The 26,598-nt window shown below is 37.5% G+C and overlaps 1 protein-coding gene across 3 annotated transcripts in view; it reads left to right on the top strand.

Moving 5' to 3' along the window:
* The window catches only part of TBCK (TBC1 domain containing kinase), a gene marked incomplete at both ends in the record, with an annotated part of 110,687 nt that overhangs the window by 77,782 nt on the left and 6,307 nt on the right, over positions 1-26,598 (top strand). For all 3 annotated transcript variants that reach the window (XM_081999268.1, XM_081999269.1, XM_081999270.1), the window contains 3 exons: positions 787-962; positions 15,842-16,017; positions 20,691-20,850. In XM_081999268.1, the coding sequence (XP_081855394.1) occupies positions 787-962; positions 15,842-16,017; positions 20,691-20,850 (512 nt within the window). The remainder of the gene's footprint in view (positions 1-786; positions 963-15,841; positions 16,018-20,690; positions 20,851-26,598) is intronic.

The raw sequence follows: 26,598 nt of genomic DNA on the forward strand, positions 1-26,598 counted from the left end.
CCACAGCTTATTTTAGGATGCTTCCCATTTGGTGGGTGCCTGCTTTCCTCCCAAGGCGAATAATATTTTATCACACATGGCACTTTACTCCTTCAGCCAGAGTGTTTCACTGTGAATGTCTGGTTGGGATTTGGACTGAATTTAAAAAAAAAAAAAAAATCTGAAACAAATCTACTGTGTTTGCCATCAAGCACAAATTAGTGTTGGGAACTCCTGTTTTCCAACAAACAGATACCATGTAGTTTTGTCAAAATGGCAGGACACACAACTGAAAGCCTTCAGTCTGGCTCATAGCAGTATTTAACTGACAAATAAGACACTCAGTTAAGCCAAAAATCCTGATGTTCATACACTGCATGAAATGTACTTTTGATGTTCTGCATGTACTTACATTTGAGAGTCAATAGTCTGACTTCCAAAGACATTTACTGAAGATGCCTTACAATGACTATGCTTTGATTATATTCCTGTCTTTGCATTGGTTAAAGTTCTGTTACACTTCTCTTAAACAGATGTCCATACATATAAACAGATTTCCATACATAACTAGGGATAAAATTAATACTTAAAATGTCTTTGCTAGTTTTTAATAAAAAATTTCTAAGTGTTTGGGGTTTTTTTGAATGGGAAAATGCATTTGAAAACTACGTGCCCTTTAAGGCGGGGTGGGGAGACAGAGGTATAGATGGATAGATGTATATTTAGCAATGTCATAGCTAGGTTAATTGGCATTGCTGATTTTTTTCACGCTTGCATTTCTTGTCTTTTGTTTAAATCCCTGATCAGAGATTGATATTGAGCGTTGTGTTCGTGAGTCAATCAATCTGTTCCGCTGGACCCCAAAGAGTGCTACATACAGGCAGTATGCACAGCCTCCCCGGCAAGCCAGTGAGAGCAACAGCACAAGAAGTTCAATGTCCTGCTTTTCAGCAGACTATCAGGAAGCACCTCGAAGTGACCTGGTAAGTGACCAGGGAACTGGAGGGGGGAGAATTGGTCATATTGCATGTTTCTCCTGCCCTGGGTGTTTTTTTTTATTCTGTTCTAAATTTTCTCCTGTTCTAAATTTTAAAATTTAGGCAGGAAAAAAATACCTGCCAAACCTCAGATACTGGCATTTAAGTTGTCACTTCCAAGCACAGGGATTTGATGCATTCATCAGATGTTCTGGTTTGCCTGCCAGCTGGTGCACAGTGTTAGAACCTATGCCATGTTATTAATTCTGATGAACAATCCAATGCAGTGAATGAGAATTAACTGAAAGGTTGTTGGGTTTTGTTTTTTTAACTTCACTGCTTTGAACTTCAGCTTCTTTGATGTACGTGCCAATAACATTATTTCTTCTTGTGCCATATTTCTGCCTCTCCCAAATCCTGCTCTTTTGGTTCTGTGGTGTTTGTTAGCACAACAGACCAATGTCCAAGACTCACCTGCAGAACTACAAACAGGCTTTATTTTAAGAGAAAAATAGTAAAAAGAACAGTTTGCCAGTGAGAAATAGGTAACTGGGAAGTGATGCAGACAGCTCTGGCTGCTTTTTCCATCTTGGCATGTCAGGTTAAAGGTATGTCTCAAGTTATTTTGAGAGGCAGTATGAGAGTTATGCCTGTGTTCGTTTTGGCAAAGAATAACTAGTGGCTAAGAGTCTATCTGCATTAAATAGATACTCAGTTTAGCAAAAATATCTTCCCTCTCTCCAGTAAAATCTGTTGGTTGTTTATCTTGTCAAATACACCACCTGAAGAATGGTGATTTGAAAAGATTCCTTTCCTTCTTCTCAGCAGTATAAATCTAGTCAGTCTCTTAAAAATCAAACAGTTTTGGTTTTTTTACCTTCCATGTTCTCCTACAATCGGTATTCAGTCATGAGTACATTTAGAATAATAGGGGAAGAATATATAGGCCTGACATATCTATTTGGTCAATTGCATTAGGTTTTAGTTTTTCCATCTGTTTTTTCTAACTAGTAAGAAACTAAGTGTATTGTCACTCAAGTGAGTGACACTCCAGTGAGTGACAATATATACTCAATATATATTTTTGCGTGTGTGTGTGTATACACACACAATATATTAGTCTGAGGAAGAGGAGGCTGAGGGGAGACCTTTTCGCTCTTTACAACTACCTGAAAGGGGGTTGTGGCGACGAGGGTGTTGGTCTCTTCTCCCAAGTAACTAGCAACAGAACGAGAGGAAATGGCCTCAAGTTGCGCCAGGGGAGGTTTAGATTGGATATTAGGAAAAGTTTCTTTACTGAGAGAGTGGTCAGGCATTGGAACAGGCTGCCCAGGGAGGTGGTGGAGTCACCATCACTGGAAGTGTTCAAAAAATGTATAGACGTGGCACTTTGGGACATGGTTTAGTGGGCTTGGTGGTGTTGGTTGGTGGTTGGACTTGATGATCTTAAAGGTCTTTTCCAACCTTAATGATTCTGTGATTCTGTGAAATGTCTCTTACTTTTTAAGTAGTCCTTAAACCTGAGCCTGATATTCAGTCATTTTCTTGTTTTTCATTGTTTTTTTTATTTTAGTTCTGTTGCTGTATTTTCTGGAAGCCGTAGCCACAGATCCAGGATTCCAAGTGCTAGACATGCAAATGCAGAACAAAAGGAAGCTCCAAATAGCTTACAGGATTTAAGAAATAATAGGTGGATGTAGAAAGGCAATTGAGAAGAAAAATAAAATGACAGGAGAGTACTGGTGGTTGTCATACAGGAATTGTAGCCAACACAACTGCTGGTGTGCTATTCTAGAGAGATGTAGAGAGATTTTCTGAAGGAGCTAAGAGCTGCACATTCATAGAATAATTCAGATGGGACCTTAGGAAGTCATCTTTTACAAATACCTGCAGAAAACAGACGCAACAATGAATTCAGATGGGGTTGCCCAGGGCTTTGTTCCATCAGGTCATGAAAACTTCCAAGGAAAGAGATAATGCAGTCTCTCTTGGCAGCCTGGTCTGATGCCTGACAGTGCTAGTGGTGAAAATGTATGTGCTAGCTTTTCTTAGTGTTATGATGACAAGAGAGTAAAAAGACAAGTCTCCTCAGTCCTAAGGGTATGTTTGTACCTTTCTGTGTCCAAGCAAGAGTGAAGAGACTTGGAAATGGCAAGGAGGGAGACGGGAGAAAGCAGCAGTGGTCTATTGAACTGGTAAATAGGAAAAGATTTATATTTGTAGCAGAGATAAAAATCCATTATTTTGGGTCAAGCAAAGTTTCAGTGTTCTTCCATTTCCTGAGAAGTTTTTTTGGTGTTTTTTTACTGATAGTAATTTTATTTTCATACCAGAAATTGTGGTTTTTCATAATGCCAGTAACTAGGCTCATCCATTCCACAATTTCCAAGAAATTCAGCTAATGTTTTTGGTATGTTATAGAGAAAAAAAATAAATACCATACTTTCTATTGCCTTCTCTTTAATTTCTACTTCTTTCTACTTAACAGCAAAGCACGTTCATTTACTGCAGCGTAACTGATGGTTTAACTTCTTTTGAAGATCGAATGTGTTGGATCTTTTGGGTACTACTGCAAGGTTTTTTAGCTCATCATATGGAGCAGTGCTTTATACAGATTTATACAGTGATTTATACAGAAATACGTGAATATATTCTGGCTTTTTCTGTAGCAAAGAGGAAACTAATCTCACGGGCACTTGAAGGACAAGGAAGCGGATTCATATGTTAAGTTATAGTGCACAAATGTGTTTACTCTTATTTGCTGTATTTTTGTGTGTCAGATTTTGAGACAGATGTATATAAGCCAAGTATGTTATGGTTCTGTCAGGAGCCATAGGTCAGACTTTGAAAATCCTGTGTAACGTGAGCCACTAATGTGTTACCTCTCACTTGTGACCAGTTCTGCACTTCTGGGTATTTGCCTTTATAAAATGACACTTCTCAGGGGTTTGAGCAACATTGCTAAGAAAAAATTTGAAATTATTGGTGAGATACACTGTTTATACCCAAAGGTGTTTGGGTTTGGTTGTTGGGGTTTTTTTAACCTTCATCCTGGAACTATCTATCTCTTTCTTCAGACATGTCCGCTACTGGTGTTTGCTGCCATGGAGAAACTTTTTTCTACTTGAAAGCAGTGGAATCTGAGTTTAATCTTTAGTACACACAGTAGTCTTTAATGGATTTTCTAAAACATAATTGTGTCCTTGTGGGTCAGTCTAGCTCTTAAAAAAATTACTTTTCTGTTTCCCCACCTATTTAGTTGGTCATTATTTGGACAAGCACTTTGCACTACATTTGTATCTCCAGTTTTATATTTGTGGGTCACCTCTGTGTTTGAGGGGGTATGTAGGGTAGGAAGCTATTCCGTTGTAAACAAAGCTCTGGGTTTCCTTCTGAAGGTAGTTTATGACTTCTTGAAGCATTGTTTAGTGTATTTCATTCTAAACACCAGCTGTCTCCTACTCCTGTATTTGTATTTTCCTTCTAAGCTGTTTCAGTTTGTTTCTTAAGTGCTTTTCATTGGCTACTCAAATATTTTGTTATTGTATAAAATTATATGAGAAGTATTTGCCCCTGGGTGAGCACTTTTCTCCCTAAATCAGCAGCCAGTAAAACAAAACTGTTGACTTTCTTTATCACTAACATTGCTTAGTTTTCATTTTAGTGGCATCTATTTGCAACTTCATAAACAGGCTTGGGTGCTCTCTTACCTCCTGAACTTGTGTGTTGCTTAATATTTTACTCTTTCAGCCAGTAAGCATATTTCTACTGAGATAAAATCTCAAGGAGGAAATAGTTTCAGAGAGAATGAACGTACATCTTAAGTGGTATTGCAAGTTTATTTTGAGAGAGATAAACTGTCAAAAATAGGAATGGAAAAAAAAAACTTTAAATTTACTACTGAATTTTAGTAGCAGTCTACTAAAATTTGTGTCTGTAATTTTTTCTTGACCAGTATACTGATGATTTGGGGTTTTTTTCCTTACTCTTCCTGAAACTTACCTTCATCCCCTGGAAACTCCCAAAGTGTTTTTCTTGAATGCGCAGGAGTCACAGACACAAATAACACTTGTCATGTAACAATTTTCTGCTATGCCTGTATCTGTTTTATTATGGTAGATGTACGCTCTCTCCAGCTACCTGTATACTTCTATATAAAAGCAAAAGAATGTGCAGTTTCTTTATCTTTATTAATGTCTGCTCAGGTGTGACAGGTGGACTCCCAGAAATCCTGAGGCTGATACAGTTACGCCTTCATCTTGGTCTTCTACCGCCCATCCTCTTTTCAAGGGTGGGAGTTCCTGGTGAATGTTGGGGAATGAAAGAATTCAACTGGAGAAAAGTCAACCAGATGATTATTGATCCTTGCACTGATGTAAATGCCACCGGTCCTGTTCAGCTTTTCATTTTTGATGAAGTAGGAGAAATACCTAAGTGGGAAGATGACTTAATGGCTTGATAAAACAGCAGAAACATGAAAAATGTTTGTTTTTATTAAAAATAGTAGGAGCAAAGTTTCCTGAGGGTAACTTTTCTTTGCAGATAATCAAGGATAGTTTGTGTGACAGACTTGCTACAGATGGGAATTCAGGCCTATTTGGAACAAATACTCCAGCGCTCAGTTGCTTCTCATTTCCTGTGTGCACCTAGGATATACTTGACAATATAAAATGCATTGGCTAGGTTTATATTAAGTCCTTGAATAACTGGTGTGTAAAGTCCGTCTATTCTTCTAAAAGAAGCATGATGAGTAGTGTATACCAACATTTCTGTTTCAGCGTACAAGCTAGGAAATGTCCAAGTGCAATGGTGCAATGTCAGTGCTGTTCGTAATGGTTGTTATATATATATATATTCTGCCTCAAGGGTCTTCTGACTGCCTTGACCCATTTCAGGTTTGTTTTGTGTTCTGTTTTTGTAGGGAGCTTGGTTTTGTTTTCTTCTTTCATTGTTCTACTACTCAACAGAATGCTGTTCCTCAAATTTTTCTTTAGTTCATGTTGTGTAAAGCATTAACTGATCAAGATCTGAGTTAATGTTCCTAATTTATTTGGCATGTGCCTTTGATGCTTCTGTTTTTCTGATTGTAGCTGCCAACAGCTTTGGTGAGAAGTTGGGTTTATTTGTAATTTTTGAGATGAGTTGGTTAAAATATGTCACTCTCCTGTGAGTGAACAAACAATTCACTGTTTAAGTAGGCATTTCATAAGCTCATCACATTCTGGCAAATATTTTTAGGAACTGTTGAAAGCTTCAAAACTTTCTCAGTGTATTTGTTAGCTTTTCAAAGTTTTTTTTTGATACTTATAAGTCAGGAAGCCAGCAACCAAAAAGTGGAGAGTGTAAGGAAACCTCTGCTTCCCGTGCTTTAGTTCTGCAGATTAAATTAGCTGAAGGAAGCCTTTTTTAGCACGTTCTTTATTCTGCTTGGTTTTAAAAATATGAAGGTATTTTTATTATGTTTTAGGACTCTTTCTTATAGAAGTTAAGGCATTAAATCTACTACCAGAGTAGATAAAACGGGATATATAGGCTTAGGAAATAACCAATGTTAAATGTTAATTTAAGAATCTCTAATGAATGTTGTGGTTGTTTTTTAAGTTGTACTATAAATAGCAATTATTTTAATTGAATGTAAACTCATTGGAACAAATGTGCTGTGTTTCTTCTTAGTTGAGGCAGAATTAAAGGAATATGTTTATAATAATCTAAATATTATTTAGATGAGACTTTAATAGTTTGTTAGATGCTCACTTAGATCATATTTAAGGTTTGTAAACATATTTTGTACAGACTTGGTTTCAGAGTCTCCCTGGGACGTGTTTGTATGTTGTGAATGTAGTAAATGCGGCAGTTGGAGCAGCCAGAGCACGATCTGCTACAGCCTTAGGCTCAGGTTCTGGATTCACTGATTGTCCATCTAGCCCTTCCTCACAAGCCTTTGCGATTATACCCACTTTGAAGTTGAAAGCTTGGGTGTATTTGACCTTTTTGACCTCCTGCAATTGGGATTCCATGACTGATTAACAAATGTGCTGGGGGAGGAGGTAATTATACCTGTAAAATTAATTTTAAAAAATTCTATCTAGTTCTCTCTGCATCTTGTGGGAACGTTTTGTTTTGTGGGTTTTTTTTAATTTGGAAATTGTTTTAAAATCAGATTCTGAGTTTGATAGCCTTTGATCAATTAAATATTAGGAATTTAATTTATCTTTTTTCAGTTTTGCCATACTACTTGGGAAAAGAAATTTACTTCAAAAAAAATCATAAGCAGAAGCCACTGTACAGTAGAGTAAGGACTATAGCAGCTACAATCACCACCCTTTAAGGTGTGGAAGTTATTGACAAATGAGCTGTTTATAAGATAAAGGATTGGGCCCATAATAAAGTAGTAAACACAAGAGAACAGTGCATTCAAGTTTGCTACAGCTGTTAAATAGTTTGGATTTGAGCTGACTCTGTTTTCCCCTTCTGTGCTCGTTCTTAGCCCCTGTGGAGCGTATCCTGCTAGAAGGCACTGTCTGAAATACATATGGTAGCACTGGTAACGTAGTCTGAGGTCAGTCCTTGCCAAAGTAAATTATTGGAATATTGAAATGAAAAATGACGGAAACCCAGAATTTTCTCATCTGCCATTGTTACCAATGGAGTATCTGATTTTCAAATATACGTGAGAGCGTAACTAGAAGAAAGAGTGCATACTGATTGCAAAGTTGAACCTGCAGCAAAAGTTAGTCACAGAGCCCTTCCTGCAAACATGAATGAACAGATTTTAGGTTGATGGGCATAAATGTTTCTGTTGATGCTTAAATGATGACTTACTTATTTCTCACAGAAGGTTGGGCCTGGGTTTCTAAAATGAGTAGAGTGGTACAGAAATACAAGGAGACTGATGTGAAAAGCGCTTACAGGGTAACTGTCTGGCTAACCATATTTTCAAACTTTTTGACAATTACTCAAATTCAGCAGTCCTCTTAATAGTCACCAGTTAAGGGTAGAGCCGTGACAGTATGTTTCGCTCTTTGGCCAGCTTCACAGTGGTAGGTAACTGCAAATACCCCAGAGCTATGCTGCCATTGTTAATCCCAGTTCAGAAAACAGGAATCATGGATAAATAGCAACTACAGTTGCATTCTGAAAAAAGATGGATTGTCTAAATACAAGGTTTCTGACATCAAGTGACGTATATGATCACATTGTGAGAGAAAGGAAATTCCTCTCCAGGTGCAGTTTGCATGGAGATGTGATATTAAATTCCTGTTGGTTTTGTTTTTAAAGAGGGCGAGCGAATCTCTGACAGTTCGTATTCTTAAGATTCTGTAATATTTTTTCTCAAAGCAAAGTAATACTATTTCTTGTAGAGACCATCTATCAAGAGGAAGAAAGAGGCATTGATGGAAAGTGGGGAAGGCTTGCAAGATCATTCTTGCTGCTGCTTTTACTTCTACTTTTATTTCATGTTAAGGCATCTTGTGAGTACTTTCAGGCATGACTGGATTATGGCTCAGCTTTGTGTTTTAAAACTGTTCCCTGCAGTGGTGAGAAGTGTTTACCTGTTTTATCATATCAGAGGCAATAACTAATGAGACCTGGCAGCATGTCTGCTAGCTGCATGCAGGTCGTATCTTGTTTTTCTGCTCTGCTGACTCAGCTTATTCACTCAATTATGTTACTCCAGGGTGAGAGGGGTGTTTCCTTAATAACGAGCTACTTCAGCAAGCAGAGCTCACTTACGTTTTTGTACACTGTCTACAATGGTGTATGAAGACATTTGGAGGATGTTTATGAATGACAGTTGGCTGCAAGTTGCTGTTTGCACACTCCTTAAGGTGTGAGCTCTGGAGCAGGGAGCTCTCTGGGGGAGTCAGAGTGGTGGAGGGGGTGGAATAGGAGCAAACTTACAAATTAGGAAGTAGAGGGAGATAGGGAGGACCGATATCTTGACTTGAAAATATGAGAAGCAGGATATGATGGCAAGGGAGGACTGAATCTGAAGTGTAAGAATGAGTTTGCTAGAGAGGTTGTGAAGAGAACAGCAGCTCTCAAGTGTTTGAAAAACCTTAGAAAACAGTTCCTAAAATCTGGAAGTTTAGCTGCTCCTCCTTTATAAGTAGTCCTGATTGAACATCAAAAAAACATCGAAGCCTTTTTGTATGACCATTTGCTAATAATGGTCATAATAAATGGTGGCAGGGGAGAGAGGAGCCTGGGATTAGGGAGTTTGTCAAGACACGTATTACGTTTTATTTATTTATGATCATTAGAATACTTCCCTGCTTTTATAGGCCCCTCTGCCACTAACAGTGGATTTAAGCATCATTCTTTCTCAGTTGGTACAGGAGTTAAATACTTTTTGATTATCAGCCCATCAGAATTCAAGGGAGCAATGGGAGTAATTCTATTTGTTTAAAAACAAACAAAAACACCCCACAAAAAATAAACATGCAAAGGATAATGTTCCTAGTGGATTAAGTACTGCCTTCATCTACTTAATTATGAAGGACATAAAGAAAAAACATTTGCATGGAAAGTAGTAAGTGCAAACACACTGGTGATTGGTTTCAGTTATAAAATCATCTATCATCAATTATGATCAGATGACCATAAAAAGGATCATCTATCCTTTTAGATTATGCAGCTAAAATCCAGTGTTCTCGGATACTTCCTGAAAAATGACTCTGCCAGTTGTGAAAACTGCTTTTTTGATAAAAACAGGATAGCAGTGGCTTTGCCTACAAATCCGTCCTGAAGTGTCCTGCTCTTCTTGTTTATACTCCCTCTTTTCTACCAGTTGTTTTTACCTGACTGCTGTATTTTAATTGGTATAAAATAGTGCTACTTTTGCAAATATATTTATCCCAAAGCTTATATGATGGCACCATGACACTGAGTATTATATTTAGGTGGAATTCACTGTAAAAAACACATTAGCTTCCTTCTATTATGGTTATTTAAAGTAAAAAGAAGCACAAAGAGCAATGTCTTTGCTACATACTAGTGTGATCCTTGATTTAGAGTTGCATCTATTTGTGGTTGCTGTTCCAAAAATATAGAATGATACCTTCCATGAAGCATGTTTCTTTATGAAGCACTTTGATACTTTGAATAGATTATTTTACTTGGACCCCAGATTTTAATTATAGTGACTTTACGGATGAAGCTCCTTCTGTATTAAATTTGCTGCAATAAGTTTTGCCAACTTCAAAGGCAGAAGGGGGGTAAACCCTGCTTCTACTCATATAAAGCTATCCTTTCCATGGATAAAAAGTTGCTTTATAGCTCCTGTGTTTATCAGATGGGACTTTAAGTTCGGGTTCAGCGGAACTATAGATACTTGCTTATGTTCTCAAAAAAAAAAAGTGTATGTTCATTTAATAGCCAGGATGAAAAGCCTGTAAGAGATTACAGGCTAATGGAAAGATAGATAGGAGCTACGATTGTGCCAGCCTCATGTTCTGGAGTGCTTTAATCTTTCTGAAGCTTGACTTCTAATTTGAGAATGCTTAAGCAGCTTTAATTCTTAATATTAAAAAAAAAATTAAATTCTTAATGCCTATTTCTTCTTACTAAGAACAGTAAATGCATATGGCTTAGCAATTCCCAGGCCTATTTGAAAATTAATGGGGTGAGAAGAATAAGTACTTTGAAAGTAAAGTATTTAGGGTATTGCCAGAGAAACTTCTGGGAGGCAAGTAGACCTCAGACTTCAGCTTAAGCACTCTTTTTCCTATTACTAGCCTGCTGATTAAGCAGTCTTCCCTGATGAACAGCTTCTTATAGCTGACTAGTCTAAAGAAGGATTCATGCTTGAAGTTAGGATATGCTAAAATAAGTCTTCTTCTCTTTGCAGAACAGGCGAAGCAACTGAAGTAGTAAGCTCAGTATCTTAGCCTGTGTAGACTTGTATGTACATATGTGTGTGAAAATGTGTGTGTATCTTTCTGATAATTCTTACCTTTTCTAAGTAATGATGGGCAATTCATCTCTGTATATGAATACAGTTATCAATTTCAGTGCTGTAGTCAGTATACTACCTCTAAAACCATGAGTATATTGACTAAACTGTTGGAGCGCAACACAAGTGTGTAACTGGACTTTTAACTACCTTCTGCCACTGTGCTTAAAATAGAGCTTTTGCCTTTTTTAAGAAAGAGTAAGAGTTTTTTTTTAGAAATGATGTTATCATATCTGCCTGGGAAAAGAGTAAATAGATCACAGCAAAAGGATAATTGAAGGGAAGAAACAAGTGTCTTATATATGTGATATGCTGTTTGGACTTAAGCTTTTCCCAGTGGTTATCCTGGCTTTTTTTTTTTTAATTGTCCTGTTTGTAACCCCCATAGAGTAGTAAGTATTACTAGCATGGAAATTTGGTTTGTAGGATAATCCTTACACTCCCTTCATTGTTTAAAACAAACAAAAAATTGCTGCTGGCAAATTCAATAAAATAATGTAAGCAGCTGTCCTGAGATCTGACTATCTGCAACTTAATTTAGCTGGAATCAAAATCTCATTTGGATACTACTGCCTGTTCACAATTTGTTGGATATTTGTAATTAATTACTAAGAGACTACCAGTGCCGTGAACTTTTTCCTAAAGCAGCTAACCTTACTCAAAGGATTTGGTTTAACGTGAGCCTTTTCCCTTCCTTCATCTACTGTTCTTTCTGATTCTTCACAACTGGAAATGCCTGCAATGAATAAAGCCTAAACAGGGAATTGAAGCCAGTAGTCAGGACAAGATGTTAACCTCCTGTCTAAAATGTCAGCCTGCATCTCCTCTTAGTTGGCCGGGCAGAGGCAAAGAGAATAGTCACTGAGGTGACAGACAACAGCTGGAACACTGTTGTGGAGAGGAGTAGGGAAGGTGTTAAAGGTTCAGAAAAATCGGGAAGATTTGGGTGGTCAGGGGCTGTGACAGCCTCAAAAGCTGTCTGAACTCAAGCCCAGTGCCAAACTACAGGTATCCGTAGCAGGATGGTGCTTTGAAGAGGAGGTGTGAGGAGGACTGGGTGGAAGGATTGACAGCTTGGTGTTAGCTGTGTTTAGCTTGTGCTGACTGACAGTTTGTTTTCCTGTGAGAAAATGTCTGATGTGAAATATTGTTGTTACCAGATACAGCAGATGAAGACAAATTTCTAAATGTACTTAGGAAAGGTGATCTCATAAGTGCATGCACATATTTTACTTTGCAATTTGAAGGAAATAAATTAGTCTGATAAAACAGTTGTTAAAAGAAAGAATTGATTCTGCAATTCTATTTCCCGCAAGTCTGTCAAGGAGCTTTATGCTGCAGTTTGTTCAAAGCCTATATAGAGATACTGTATCACTAATATACCGTTTAGACAAATCTGGACACACTAGGTCAAAGCACAGCAAATGTGGTTGTGAAATTCAGTTGAATGTGTTTCTCCTTATTTTCAACCCGGTTAAAGGGAAAGAAGTGCTTGTCCTGGATATTAAAACCTATTCACAGGACAGATAGTGTCTCCCTGTGGAGCACTTCTCATGGCTTTATACTTTTACATAAGAAGAAAATATTTTTATATAAGTGTAGGTGAATTTTGACTGGTTTGTTTTCCGCTGTAGACTTCATGCTTTCCTCTTAAACTTTTATTCTTTCCTGAGGCATTCATCCTACCTGCTGAAGTAGACAAGAATTGTGTAAATAAAAGTAGGAAGTGGTTGTGTAATTAGAGTCCATCATAATGTAAATGTTTCTCCAGAAGACTTCATTCAGGTCATCTCAATCAGCTTCACTGGCATAGTCCACATTTATAATGCCCGACTTCGCTACGTGAGTGTTTTTTACCTGTAATCGCCTGACCCTGCTTCAAGGATTGAACAATTTTTGCAGCAGACTTGCTTCTCTTCCCTCCTCGGTGTTGCTCCACAGTCTCCTGAGGGAGAAGCTGTCACCTGAGGAGGGTGTAGTGATGTCTGCCGGTTTTAGTCATCGGGCAAATTAAGCTGTTGCAGGCAAATGTGTATTTATGTAATCGCTGCTCTTTATACGTTACTGCCTTTCTTGGATATTGCAAACTTGTGTCTGCTGTGAATCCCCGAGATGTGGACTGCTGAACTCATTTGGCAAGTGTTTGACTTCATTCTTCCTCCTCTCCTTTGATACAAAGTCCCATTGGACTCCTTTTGGGGAAATCCAGCTACTCAACTGGGAGGTGGCCATGTCCTTTGTCACACTTATTTTTATGGAAACAGGTCTTTCTTGAGTATTGGCTATGCTGTTAAAACAAATATGTTATCCAGAAAATCAAGCATTTTTCTGATTATAAAGCACCGTGACCTCTATTACTCTGAACTTGGGAGGAAAGTATATGCTGAGACTAGCAATTTTTAAGTTATTCTGTTTTGAATACTGTCATATACATTGGAAAAGGCAGTTTGGTGGGCTAATAAATTCCCCGAAGTACAATTGCCAATTTGTTTATAATTTTGAGTGCTTTTTGATAACCTGCTTTACAGCGAATGTATTTCAAACTGCAGAAGGACTAAGAAGTCTTTTTTTCTGGGACATAACTCAGGAAAATATGTGTATGCCTCTCTCTTCTCTCTAGCATGTTCTTTAAACTTGGAATAGTCCTCAGATTAAATGAGAAATTAGTATGTTTAGAATCTGAAACAAAAGCTAGTGCTAACAACAGTCAGTTGGGCTAATGCTAATTAGTAATGCCTCCATTTCCTTCAGTATGTTATTTCTGTTCTCTTGAGGTTTTTTCATGGGCTATAAGGACATAGCGTCTTGAATTGGTGTGGTCACTGCAGTCTAAAACAAGATGACAGAAATGGAGTATTTTTTCAAAGCAGAAAATTTGCTGCTGTGATCCTCTTAGACCTATATTTTGGCTGCACTGTATAGACTCATTCTCAAAAATAATGCACGATAATGTTCTCTGAGTTCTTTTTGTTTTTTCACTTTCTGTAGACCATCTCTGTATGCCTGTGCTCAGGTTCTGAACAGCCGCAGAGTGAGCACACAAGCAAACCTTCATGATGAAATGGCTGGCTATTTCATTAATATGTGTCGTTTTCCTCAAAAATTAGACATCAAAACAGCCTGAAGATCTTTCACAAGATGCTCCCCATAATGAATCCTAGTTACTCTGTTCCTGTCTCCTGACAAGCCAGAATAACTCACTAGAAACAGCTGTGGACTTAGTTATAAACAACTTTTGCCTCTATTTGACCTCCTGCTCAACTGGTGCACAATGGTTGCACAAGACAAACCAGTTCTGTTGTAAGATGACTAAGCTCATAAGTGTATCTTTGATGTACATAACTCTTGGAGTAAGTTGAGTTTCATAATGGTTTGGGGTTTTTTTTGCATGTGTAACCAACACGTTAACTCTGTATCTGCTGGATTAAATAATAATGAATACAAGCTGCTTTAAAATTTACCTGTGATTTTTCAGGTTGGGGCAATGGCACCAACAGAAAAAAAGTTCTTGCTGCAGAGGACTATAGATAAGCATAATTTATTAACTCCTTAACACCATGGTGCATGCTAATGTATTTTTAACTACATAGTGTATGAAAATTTAAAAAAAATAAGCACTTTCAACATTTAATTGGAGTGATATGAGGACCTTTTAGTGCAGATATAGTTCTGGATGTTCCACCAGGAAAGCTGAGAGGTTAAAGAAAGAAGTCTCATGTTTGCATATGTGATAATAGGAAAAGTGACTGCAGCAGTCCTTTAACTTTTAGGTCTTCAAACAGATTTTGCAAACCCGGTGTTACCAAGGTCAAAAGCCTAGGGCATGCTGCAGATCTTTTTGCCTTTTGCTTGTAAAGAAGCTGAGTTTGATCCTCTTGAACAAGCTGGAGGTTTCCCTCATGCTTTATTTTGAATGAGTCAAGTTCATTCTTTTGGGTGAAAGTGTCGTTCTAATGGCACTTAAAAGTTTCAGCAGTGTAAAACAGTCTCTAAAGGAAGATGGAAACACAGCTTCAAACTTTTCACATCTGTCTTTACAGTGACCTTATTTTATTTTTCCTGCTGCAGTTCAGAGATTTGTATGTGTTGGTAATTAATGAAAATACAGGATTTCTGTATTCTGTATTATTCACAAAAATACGGAGGGTTAAGTTTTTTTTTTTCTTAATTTAGATATGCATGAGCTTTTAAGAATGTAAAGAGAGGAAATGATAGGGCTTAGGAATATTTCTGAGATAATTCTCAATGAAGGCTCCCTTATGAAAAACAATTTAAGTATTATCAAACTAGTTGCTTGAGTACTACCACGTATGTGGTGTTGTGTCATCATCTGTCCTGTCCCCCAAAACTAAGGAACAAATTTTCTGGGTTATAATACGGGACTATTTCTTACATTTCTGATGTCCTGATTTGTGCCTAGTCTTTGGGCTGGGGTAATACCTGGTATTTAGATAGCTCTATATCTTACAGAGGCATCCCTGCCTCTGTGTCAAGTCTCCAGTTGCTACCTTTCTTTCCTGCTCCAAGCATGAGGCCCTTCAGCTTATCCTTTCAGAGGGTGCCTTCTAGCCAATTTACTTAACTTCTGATGCTGAGAAGCATTCTGTGAAGTTTTGTGACACCCCCCCTCAGCCACAGTGAATAATTTGTTAACTAAAAACTAGAATAGTTAGCACAGATTGTCAAACAATTTTATATTTTTACAACTTCCAACAGAAAATAGGGCTATAATTGGCAGATAGGCATTTGGACTGCTCTGGAGCTTTTCTGTATGGATAGTTTAACTCAGACTACTTCAGAGTTATACGGAAAAGATCTGTTTCTGTCTAACTGGGTTGTTACACTTTGAGGTTGTCAAATAAGTAGAAGTTTCAAAGAACACCATGTCTCTAATTCTATCATCTCTAATATTAATCTTCTTCTTTTAAAGTCTAGAGATTCCATCAAGTTGGATGACCTGAAGGCAGAGGTGTCACCACGAATTTCAGCAGAAGATCTGATTGATTTGTGTGAGTTGACAGGACCTAGTCATTCCAAAACACCTGTAAAGAAAACAAAATCTAGCAAGCCAAAGCTGCTGGTGGTGGACATTCGTAACAGCGAAGAGTATCCTTCAAAGCTGAGCGCCAACCTTGCCAAATCATGCTTCTCAGTTAGTTCCTTGTTATCTGCAGGCAGTGAGGTGTTAGAATGGTAAATAATGGAAAGGGATGTGGTAGAGGTACCGTGGAAGGACCAAAGGCAGATTTTTTTTTTTTTTGGTCATGGAGAGCAGAGGACAAATGTATTTTTGCCTTCCCATTTTAAGCTGTGGGTCCAGTGAAACCACTTTCTACTGATAGCACGAGTGCTCTAATGCTACTTTTTGTTGACAGGTGTTGTCAGCAGACCTTCCCCACTTAATATGACCAATATTTTGGAAGGGTGTGAGGCTTTCCAATTACATGGAAGGGGAGGTAGAGTTGATAGCTCATATGTCCTGCCCAATCCTTCAGTGGAAAATCAATTCCTGTTGAGTGCCTTCTTGCTACTGTCAGGTAATGCAGGCTGCCCTAACTTATGTTCTCTAGTTAGCTCATAATCAGAAAAGTCTTAAAGGTATCATGAAGCAATATTTTTATCGGTGTTGCTACCTTGTCTACACCTTACTCATTTGTTCTTTTTCAAATACATTGTTCTTTGCATATGGAGTATTTTTAATTGGTTTTCTGAAGAAGTGTAGTTACAGGGCTGGGTTGGTTTGGGTATTGGAAGGGGGAGTCCTTACAGATGTGCTTTGCCAGGCACACGCATCTTCATCAACATCAATCTAAAAGTGGGAATAATGACAAGATTTTAGTAGAGATAAGTCTTAATGTTATATACTGAGTATTTGGGAATATACTTGTTATTGTTTTGTATCATTTTTTTTAAGTATTGCTCCTTTCACAATAGCAAAGGTGATGTAGGTAGTTGTTTTTGCAGTAGATGTACTCTTAGCTTGCTGTATAACAAGGTGTAATTCGTAATGGCCAAGCAATACTCAATAGAAAAATAACAAAAGAATCATGAGGTTTAGTCCATCTCTTTGAGAAAGGAGGATCGTTCCTTTTACGTATGTCTGGCTTGTTCTTAAAGATCTGCAATGATGGAGATTCACAAGGCTCCCGACATCTTTACTATTAGAAAAGATCTTCTGGTGTATAACAGATGTTTCTAACATCCTGTATCTGTATTAGGAAAGTGTAAATTCTAGACAATAAAGTGAATGGTGGATCAATGCCAATATTTGGGCTAAAATATATAGTAAAAATTTAAATAAATAATGTTTCAACTTCATTTTTTCATCTAATTTGTTAAAATACCACTTTAAAGGCAATTATATATGCAAAAAAACTGCCACTAACATTTTTCTCTATTAAATATTTAGTAATACTTATGACAAAGTATGGTGAAGTAGGAAAATATTATTTTAATATGTAGAGGTACATTTATTATTTACATAGTAAGCAGAATAGTATAATTGGACTAGTCTAAAATAAAACTGGTATTTTCAAGGAGTTGTAGTTTTATTGTACGCCAAACTTGAACCTGTAACGTGATCTGCTGTGTAGATAAAACAGAATTGTCAAAGGAACACCAAAAAAAGTAATTTTTCTTTTGCTTGCATGTATTAATTTCATGCATCAGTTAAGGATTCCAATTAAGTAGAGATTCATGTGTCTGAGCAGTTTGACTCTTTATGTTCTGGACTCCAGCAGCTTCTTTACTCCCGGATTTAGATTGTTGAAAAAGTGGTCCTCTTTATTCAGAAAACAGTAAAAATGCAGGCTATTTTCTAAGCGATAATTTCTTCATCAAGAGATAATACTTTTTAGGCTCTGCATTAAGACAGAAGTCCCTGGAATTAAAAACTATACAAGGTTATTGTTACTGCAGAGAAAGCTTTGATACTGCCGGGTTAAATAATGTTTCTATGTCTACTTGCATCATTCTGTTATTAATTACTTAAGCTACTTCCTAGAAATCATCAAGGAGAATGTAGGAGAGTAAGCAATATAAAATGCCTAGACTACAATCACTGCACTGAAAGGCTATTATCTGTGTACAGTAATGGTTTTATTTGTATTATAATCAGGATCAAAGGCAAGGTGTTTGCTTAAGTGTTTCTATAGCTTTCCTAATAGCTTGATAATAGATTCTACTCTACTGTCGTACTAAATCTCTTCTACTCTAGCAGAGCAGTTTCAAAATTCAGTTATTTTAAAATCATTTGACTGCTATGAAGCAAGAGGTTTTATGAGGCTGTCTTTCATATTACAAAATATTGATCAGACTTTCCATTTATATTTCTTGAATGAGGGGGCATGCTGGAGAGAGAAAATCTCCATAGCTTGAACAGTGTACTGTAATCACTGCTTCTGTTGTTTTGATCTGATTGGAATTTATGGTAAAAGGTAAAGGACAGTAAAATGTCCTGTCCTCTAAGTAATGGGTGGACTTAAATCCTAATACCCATCTGGTATTAGGAGGTGGGGTATGTCATTATTAAAAAGGCAGCCTGGTATGTAGTACATACTCCTTGAGTAAGTAGGTTTGTATGTCAGTTGTAGAAGAAAACATAGGGTATATGCAAAGCTGTTAAACTGTCAGCAGTTCTGAATATACATGGGAAGGCACAGGAATACTGTGTTCAGTGTCCTGGTCATTCTCATAGTAAGGAAACAGTCTTTATGTTTGTCACAAAATTTCAACGAACTGTACAATAGGATCAGGCAGTCTGTATGTTACTGTGGAGTCTGTTTTAAAATGTGACAGACCACTGTGAGGTGTTTCAAAAGTGTGATCATTCCTTATGTTTTGTTGTTAGCCTTTCTCATCATCTATGCCTGTCATGCTAAACTGCACTTTCATTTTGTTTTCAGTGCGATTTGAAAAAAGCATGAGAGGACTTTCAACAAGTATGAAACATGCTTCATATTTCATACTAGGATGCACTTGAAAGCTAAGGCATTGTTTTGTAATAAAGCTCATGTTGCAGTGAGAGCTAGTGACCCTTTTTCCCAATAGACAGCTTTGTAACAGAAGACTTTCTAATGAAAAGGTAATATACTCAAAGCACTGTCTCTGTTGGCCAGCAATTCGGCTAAGGTTCATTTCATTAAGCATGTTAGCAGAAATACTGGCAGCCTTCCATTCCTGTTTTGAAAGTTATAGCTGCACACTTATGGTCTCTCAGTCTGTAGCACAAAATCATGGCCTTTTTGTTAGTTGTCTTAGTACTGGAATGCTTAAGATGGTCACTTAAGATTAGGGAGAATGTGGATGATGGCAAATACAGTTTGGATCTATCTAGTACTAATGTTGATATCAAATTTATTTCTTTTTTAAAAGATTACGTCAAGTTTCTCTGAGCAGTTAAGCATACTCAGTGGCATACATGTGAGCAACTAAATCTGTCCAAAGTCAGTTTTTGTCTACATGATGATTGTTTCAGTACTTTTGTCCTGGTTAGCAGCAATAAGAGTGATGTGGTTATAAGTGGGGTTAGGAAAGGGGATTGGCACAGATTAGTGAAGGAGGGGTGTCTAACTTTCCCCTTAAAATAGAAACAAACTGACAACATCAATGAATAGTATGTGATCACCTTTTGTTCTTTCAAATGTTTTTATATAGCCATGTTTTTCCCCACACTATAACAATGATCATCATCATAAAGCTGAAACTGTTACATAAGTCACAAGAAATAAATGCTAGTATTAACCTAAGTCAATTAAATCTCACCTCCATTTAAGGCAGCTCCTTTATTAAAAAGGATTCTTTGATTTAATTAGAAATTAAACTAGCTTTCTGCCAGTACAGTAACAAAGAGTGACTAATCTGGATATTTGACATTGTGTATATTTTTGCAGAACCGTACTGTTTCCCATCTCTTCAAAGCTGTTCTTGGGGAAGGGGAGTGTTCTAGGCATGGATGTACAGTCTGTGAAAGCAACTCAGAGGTTTGTCAAGGTCATGGCACATTTTCAAATTCATAAAAAGCTAGGTAGTAGCAGTCCAACTTAATTTTTATTGCAGAGACTTTCACATTCAATATTTGTTCATAAAATCTCATTGAATGATCATCCTTTGAAAGTGAAGCACAGCTAACTGTATCTCAGAGTTGCTGGCACTAGTGTTGTTTTGCTTTTCAATACCCAAGACACACTTGCTGTTAGTGGGACTGCAGATAATATACGTGATGCTCGTTGTCTGGGAATCTGAGTACATGTACTTTAGAATTTCGTTTTGGATCAAAATTGTAGTGGGTTTGCAAGGGTTGGCAGGCGTTTTAAGGAAATTTTCCACTAATGCCTAGTTAGTTTTGGTTCTTATTGTAAGTAACTTCATTGCTCTTGCATAAAACTCCTCTGGAAGAGGTGCTCCAGCTGCTTATTGGTGTTTGGCTCCTGTTATCAGACTAGAGCTGATCTGAAGTAAAATCCACAAAAAAACGTATACTGTGGATATCAGGTCCTTAGTGCCAAGTATACCATTTAGAAGATCAATTTCTGTAGTGCTGTGCTATATGCTTTATGAAACAAACAAGTCTTCATTCTGTCCTTTATTTCTGTGTAGTGTCAGAAGTTGTTTTCTCCATATAAGTAAATAGTAAATGAGGTTTGTCAAAATATACTACCACAAGAGACCAGCACTGTTGCAACACAACAGCCAGGATGAAGAGCAGGTTCATCCTACAGCTCTGTGCGTGTACCACGGATTTCTCTGCCTTTCAGATGTCCTTAACTGTTCTTCCTAAGCTTTAACCGTGGCCACATTTCTGGCAGCATCAATGTCCCGTTTGCATCAACATTTACTGCAGAAGGGGATCTCGTCCAGTGCCCAGCAACTGCCACGCTCCAGAGCTTTAAAGGAAGAGTCGTGGTGATTGTAGGAAATGCAGCGAAGAACACCGCTGCTGTAAGTATATTGCTATAACATGTAAGTTTATACTTAGAAATTAATCAGTAGCGTGAATACAAACAGTTGTAAATAAATGCTAGAGTCTGGATAATTCAGATTAGTAACTTTGGGTATGATGACAGGATTTGGGGTGATTTTTTAATTGTTGATGTTGTTCATTTTTGCTTCTAGACGAAGACATTTCTTCAAGTGATTAACGTCTGAGAAAGATCATGTTTTGAAATGAAATTGTTTAACGTTACCTTTCTCAGCTTTAAATTCTTTATTTTTGGCATGTTGTAGAAGTGACATCAGCACTTCTGCTGTGCATCAGTAAGATATAGTTTTCAAAACTGACTTGCATTTAGGAAGCACACACAAGGTAAGCAGGGTGGGGCCAGGTATGTTATGAAGTCCAAAGGAAATAAGATATAATTTGTATTCCTACTGATAAAAAACTATGTATTGATTAGTATTTTAGAATCATTTCATTCATGCAGTTGTAGTCAATGAAGAGGAGAATGGTTCCTGCTGATAACTTCTGTATGATACTTTGATTGTTGGTGCCTTTAGATAGAGAGAATATTCAGACTTGCCTGTTCCTTTTTATAACTAAGTATTTGGTGGTGCTGTGAACCAGCAGAATAACAATTAGAAAGATGTTGTTTGCCATTCTTCCTCTCAGGTGAAGGAAAGTTACCTTTTTTTTTTTTTTTTTTTAAGAAGACGTGCTGTTAGCTATGCTATACCTTTAGTTCACCACAGTTTATTGAGCTTATTTACTCAAAGGGCATGAACTGTAACCCTGATATGGCAAGTAGGGCTATGGACAGTTAAAAGGTCTTCTGATGGACAGCAGAAGCATCGGCACGGCACGTTGGAGTTCTTTACACGTATAGGGAGTTGTAAGTAGCGTGAGAAATCCCTTTCGTTAACCTCTGTTTCATCATTTAGAGAATTAACTTGTGATATATATCATGTCTCTTAGTAACAGAGATGGCATAAAAAAGACTGTACAGCATATCTCAAATAGTTTCAGTCAGTGAGTATCTACGTTTGTGCATGAGATCTGGGTAAGTTCATGATAAATATTTTAACATGAAATCAATCAACTTGAATAATCACAACAGCTCACTAAATACTGAATGCATAACTCCCTCCCTCAAAGGAACAAATGCAAAATGCATAAAATGCTGAGAGCCAAATGGAGGTGATTTAAATGATGCTTTACATGTTTGATGGTGGGTTATGCAGCTTCATTCAACAATTACATTTTATATCACTGAACATCCTAATTTATCTCAGTAAAAGCCTAACCATTCACTAACCTCCTAAGGAACAGCAACAGGAAAAAGAAAGTGCTTTGGTATTCACTAATGAATGTCTGTATGGGAGATATCCCACATACTACCAAGTTACTTTCTGGGGGTTGTTTTCCAGGACCAGTCAGATATGCTTGATCTGAAACAAAGGAACACTGTGCATATTCTGTCTAAAACAGAACAAAAAAAAACCCCGAAACAAGTGTATGAAGGAAAGAAAGGACAGAGGCTTTACCGTGCGGGTTGTGGGTTACACCATAGCTAAGATACAATTTTCTCCTGTAATGTAGTGACTCTTCTTATGCAAAATTAGATTTGTTAAATGTTTTGTTAAATGAAAATTGAATGTTTCCTTTCCATGCAGCTTAAGAAAACTTGCAGTGGGCTTAGTAAGTGCAAGTACTTCAGTCATGTGAGAGGGTGCTGCCTTATCCTCAAACCCAGACTTTCTGCAGCTGAGACAATGTTTACCCAGTTTATGTGGAATTGTCAATATTATAGCTTTCCATAAAAGAGAAATGCTGCTTCGCCTCTTGATTTGCTTTTAGAGTTCTTGAAAGTCTTAACTAAAGAGTGTAGAGTTTTAAATAGCAGCAAAATACTGGATTGACCAGTTTGACCATAAATTAATTAAATACTGGAGCCTAAACAGTGGTAGGGACTCACCCCCTCTATCACACCCTTAGAGTACATATAAAACCAGCCTCAATTTGACTGTGTTGATAAAACTTAGCATTCCTTTCTTTTGTGGATTATTTTTTAAGGCCAATTTCAGTTTTACTCTGCATGGCAGCATAGAACTGTCTGCCACTATTAATGAACTTAACCAATCCAAAACTATGTTGCTTGAGGCTTGAGAAGAACAATAGCTATTATTTTTTAAATTTTACTAGGTAATCCAATCATACAAAAAATTGCAAAAGTGAATGTGTAGAAACAAAAATTATTTTGTCCAAAGAAATGTTATACGATGTTCATCTTAAAATGCATTTTTTCTAAACATAGTTACGTGTTTCCAGCTGAAATGAGCCACAAATTGTACCCTCTGCCATAAAGGAGAATTTTTCAGAAGTTTCCACTGATATTTACTCCATTAAAAATATGGAGATTGGCACTGTTAAATGTTTGCTTTAAATTTTATGCAGGACAGAGAGGTGGGGGTAAGTGTGAAATAATACAGATTATTTATGGGGCTATTTGTAGTTAGAAGGTTGAATCTTTCAATTGCGTTTCATATTAGTAGCCTACTTGGCATCATTTAAATCAAATTAAAAAAAACAAAGTTGAGTATACCAAACAGATGTGTAGAAAAAGCCTTTTTCCCCTTTTTGCACATCCTTTCTGTTTCAATCTTGTATTTGACTTGGTGCCAGATGGTAAAACATTTAGACTGGAACGAAAATGCTGTCTAGAACTTGATAGGCGAGAGGGAAAACTTCACCGCAGCACTGTTCCAGCAGGAGGCAAGGGAAGCCAGCAGTGCCGCAGACTTCAGTGTAGCTCCGGCTCTAGTTGAACGCTTCCTTGAATTGAAACAGGGTAATCCTGCTTGTTAAGCCATTTAATTTACTCACCCTAAAAGTTAAATGAATAGGTTGGCTGATGTACAAGAGCCTTAATGAATGTGCCATTAGCAGCATAAAGATATTATAAAGAGGAGCTTGCACTGGACATCATATGGTGGTGCTTGGCTCGCACTTCTTTGCAGAAGATTCCTTCCTTTAGGCTGGTTCTCACTTTGTGCCACCCTTTCTTCTCCCAGGGGATTCTGGGCACTTGTTAACAGAGCAGATACTTGTTTGTCTCTGAAAACAGCAGGAAACATCTATAGGAAAGGCATTATTCTGGAGTTAATCAACCAAATTCTAGTTTTACTTGTAGATATGTTAAGTGGCAGTGTCTCTTAAGTGAATTAAATTCCTCTTTCCCACATCCACTGATAGATAAGTACCGTGTAAATTCCAGTATGGGCAAGGGATCATTACACTTGGGAGTATAACAGTTAAATAGGCAATGAGTGCTCAACTGTAGCTTCTGTTTTTTGGTGCATGGCAAACAGCCTGTCTCCTGATTTTTGTCACTTTCAAAATCTGAGAGACAGCAAGTGCAAAGGCAGATCATAGTCATGCATATGCAGGAAGGGGATTGGTTTGGGCCTTTTTTTTTTTTGGAAGGGTGACATGAATTCTTCATCTCTCCTCCTTCAATCAACTTTGAGGTTCTAAGCCATTATCTGTTTCGTTTCCAACTTTTTATCCGTATTACCACAATATTGACTGAAATTAGAACACGAGGAATACCTTACCTGATATTAAATCATGCTCCAGCAACTCAATTTTGACAGTCACACGCTTCTACTTGTGTGATGTGGTTGTTTAATATCTATGTGTTTCCCTGGTGTTTTAATATATGTGTTTTATTGTCAGTTAAATGCTGTAGCAGGATAAAGTATACAGGACACTTTAATCTGTCTAATAGGAACTCATTTCTTGCCTTGGAAAAAGACAGGTAAGTCAAAGCTTAAAATACATGTCTTTATAGCAGGGAAATAAATTCTAAATTGTAACTTCTGATTGTTACATTGATTATTTTTTGTCTACATAAGTTATGCTGCTATAAATACATGGTCTAGACAATTTCTACAAGTTACTGAAGCAAAGTAGTCATTCTTATTGCATCACAGTAGCTAATAGATAAAATACATGAATTATCTCCAAAGCAAAGACAAGTAGTCCTGATTTTTCCATGAGGTCTTTCAGACCTTTTTCAGGGCAAGAAGGAGAGGGTCAAGTTCAAGATTCTTTTTGCATAACGTATTCCTAGCCTGGAAAAAAAAAAAAAAATCTGTATGCAAGTAACATTTTCTCTCTCTCAGCATTTCTTCTTATGTGAAGACTGATACACATAGGGTAAAGTGCCCAATTACCACTGAATTTGTGTGATTTTGTTGTTATTGTCCTCAGGCCTTTTAAAAACGCCTTGCCAGAGAAGCAAGTCCCTGCATGCAGAAGCTGATTTCTTGTTATAAATGTGTCTTAAAAACACAACTGGATACCCATGAAACTTCATAGGGTGATCTGAAGATCCGGTCTTGCATAGAATACTAAAGCACAGGTGCATTCATGCTTCTAAAGACAGATACATTTAGTTAGAAGGGCTGAATGAAACTTCTGGAGTGAAAACAAATAGAAATCAGACAATAAACTTCTTGAGATGTTTCTACTGTACATCTTTTAGATTCTACATTTCCTTGTAAATATTCTCTGCAGAAAAGTGACCAAATGAGTGGAATGAAAACTGAAGATACGTGGTGGCAGGGCTCCTTATGATTCCCAGAATGGCTTTTTTTCATGGTTCTTTGGTTAAGGCATCACCCTCCCTTCTGCATTCAGACTCAGAGCCTACTGGAATCATGAGGCACCTCTGTTGCCTTTAAAGAGGAAGAGATTAAGCTTGTATTTTGAAGAGATTGAAAGGCTTAGTGAATCCTGATGGTTGTAACTCCACCCAAGACATGGTTAAGTCTTCATTATTTCATTCTGTAGAGTCTGTATTATTTTATTTAGTCCTTTTTATTATTGTAACATGTATGCATGTTTTTCTTCATCGACTGAAAGTAGCCCAGCTGCTGCTGCCAGTACATTGCTCTTCACACGGCCTGAGAAAGGCACTTGGGCTGCCAGCCAGGAGTTGTGTTATGCTGTTGTAATTCTACCCCTGTCAGTGGCTTTGGTTAGTTTGCGCTGAATGCCTCAGCAGAGATGACCTAAATGTTCCCCTTTTTCAGCTAGGTATCAAAGGAAGAGAGGAAAATGAAAGACGGAGGCTCAGGAGCAGAATTTGAGTGTTCCTTTTCCTCTTCTGAAGTAGGTGCTGAGGAAAGCAGGCTATTTCTAAAACTCTAAATAGGGTCTCTTTTCTAATCTTTACTGAGACCGACGGTTACAGTTATTGGTAATTCTGTTTGGTTGTTTGATGTAGACATTGTTTTGCCCATCTGTGTGCCTTACTACGCAGAGGTTTGGATGTTTCTGAGATGAGGAATTGTGGAGTCCTCAGCTTTACCTATCAAAATATGTCCAACTTCTGAGAGATGCTGGCAAGGAGGATCTCAGCTCTTCTCAATCATCTGGGAGAACTGTAAGGACAGGAAGGTTGGGAGATGGTGAACCTGAATCCTGGAGTGGTGCTGTCCGGCTCCAGAGTTTCCCTTCAGGCATGTCAGTCTTGGCTGTGGTTATACTGTCTTTGTGGGCTGCACCTCTGAAAGAGCACCCTTGCCCTTGCATGAGCTTGCATGGATCAGCTTGTATCCATATCACTCAGGGCTACTGCATTATAACATCGAATTATCACTTTCTGGGGCTGTGTTTTCAGCTCTGAGACAGTGTTTTATATTTCCTCGTGTTCCAGTTCAGAGAATCTGAAATAGTGATAACTGAAA

Source organism: Phaethon aethereus (genome assembly GCF_964289735.1).
Source record: "Phaethon aethereus genome assembly, chromosome: 4".
Lineage (NCBI taxonomy): Eukaryota > Metazoa > Chordata > Aves > Phaethontiformes > Phaethontidae > Phaethon > Phaethon aethereus.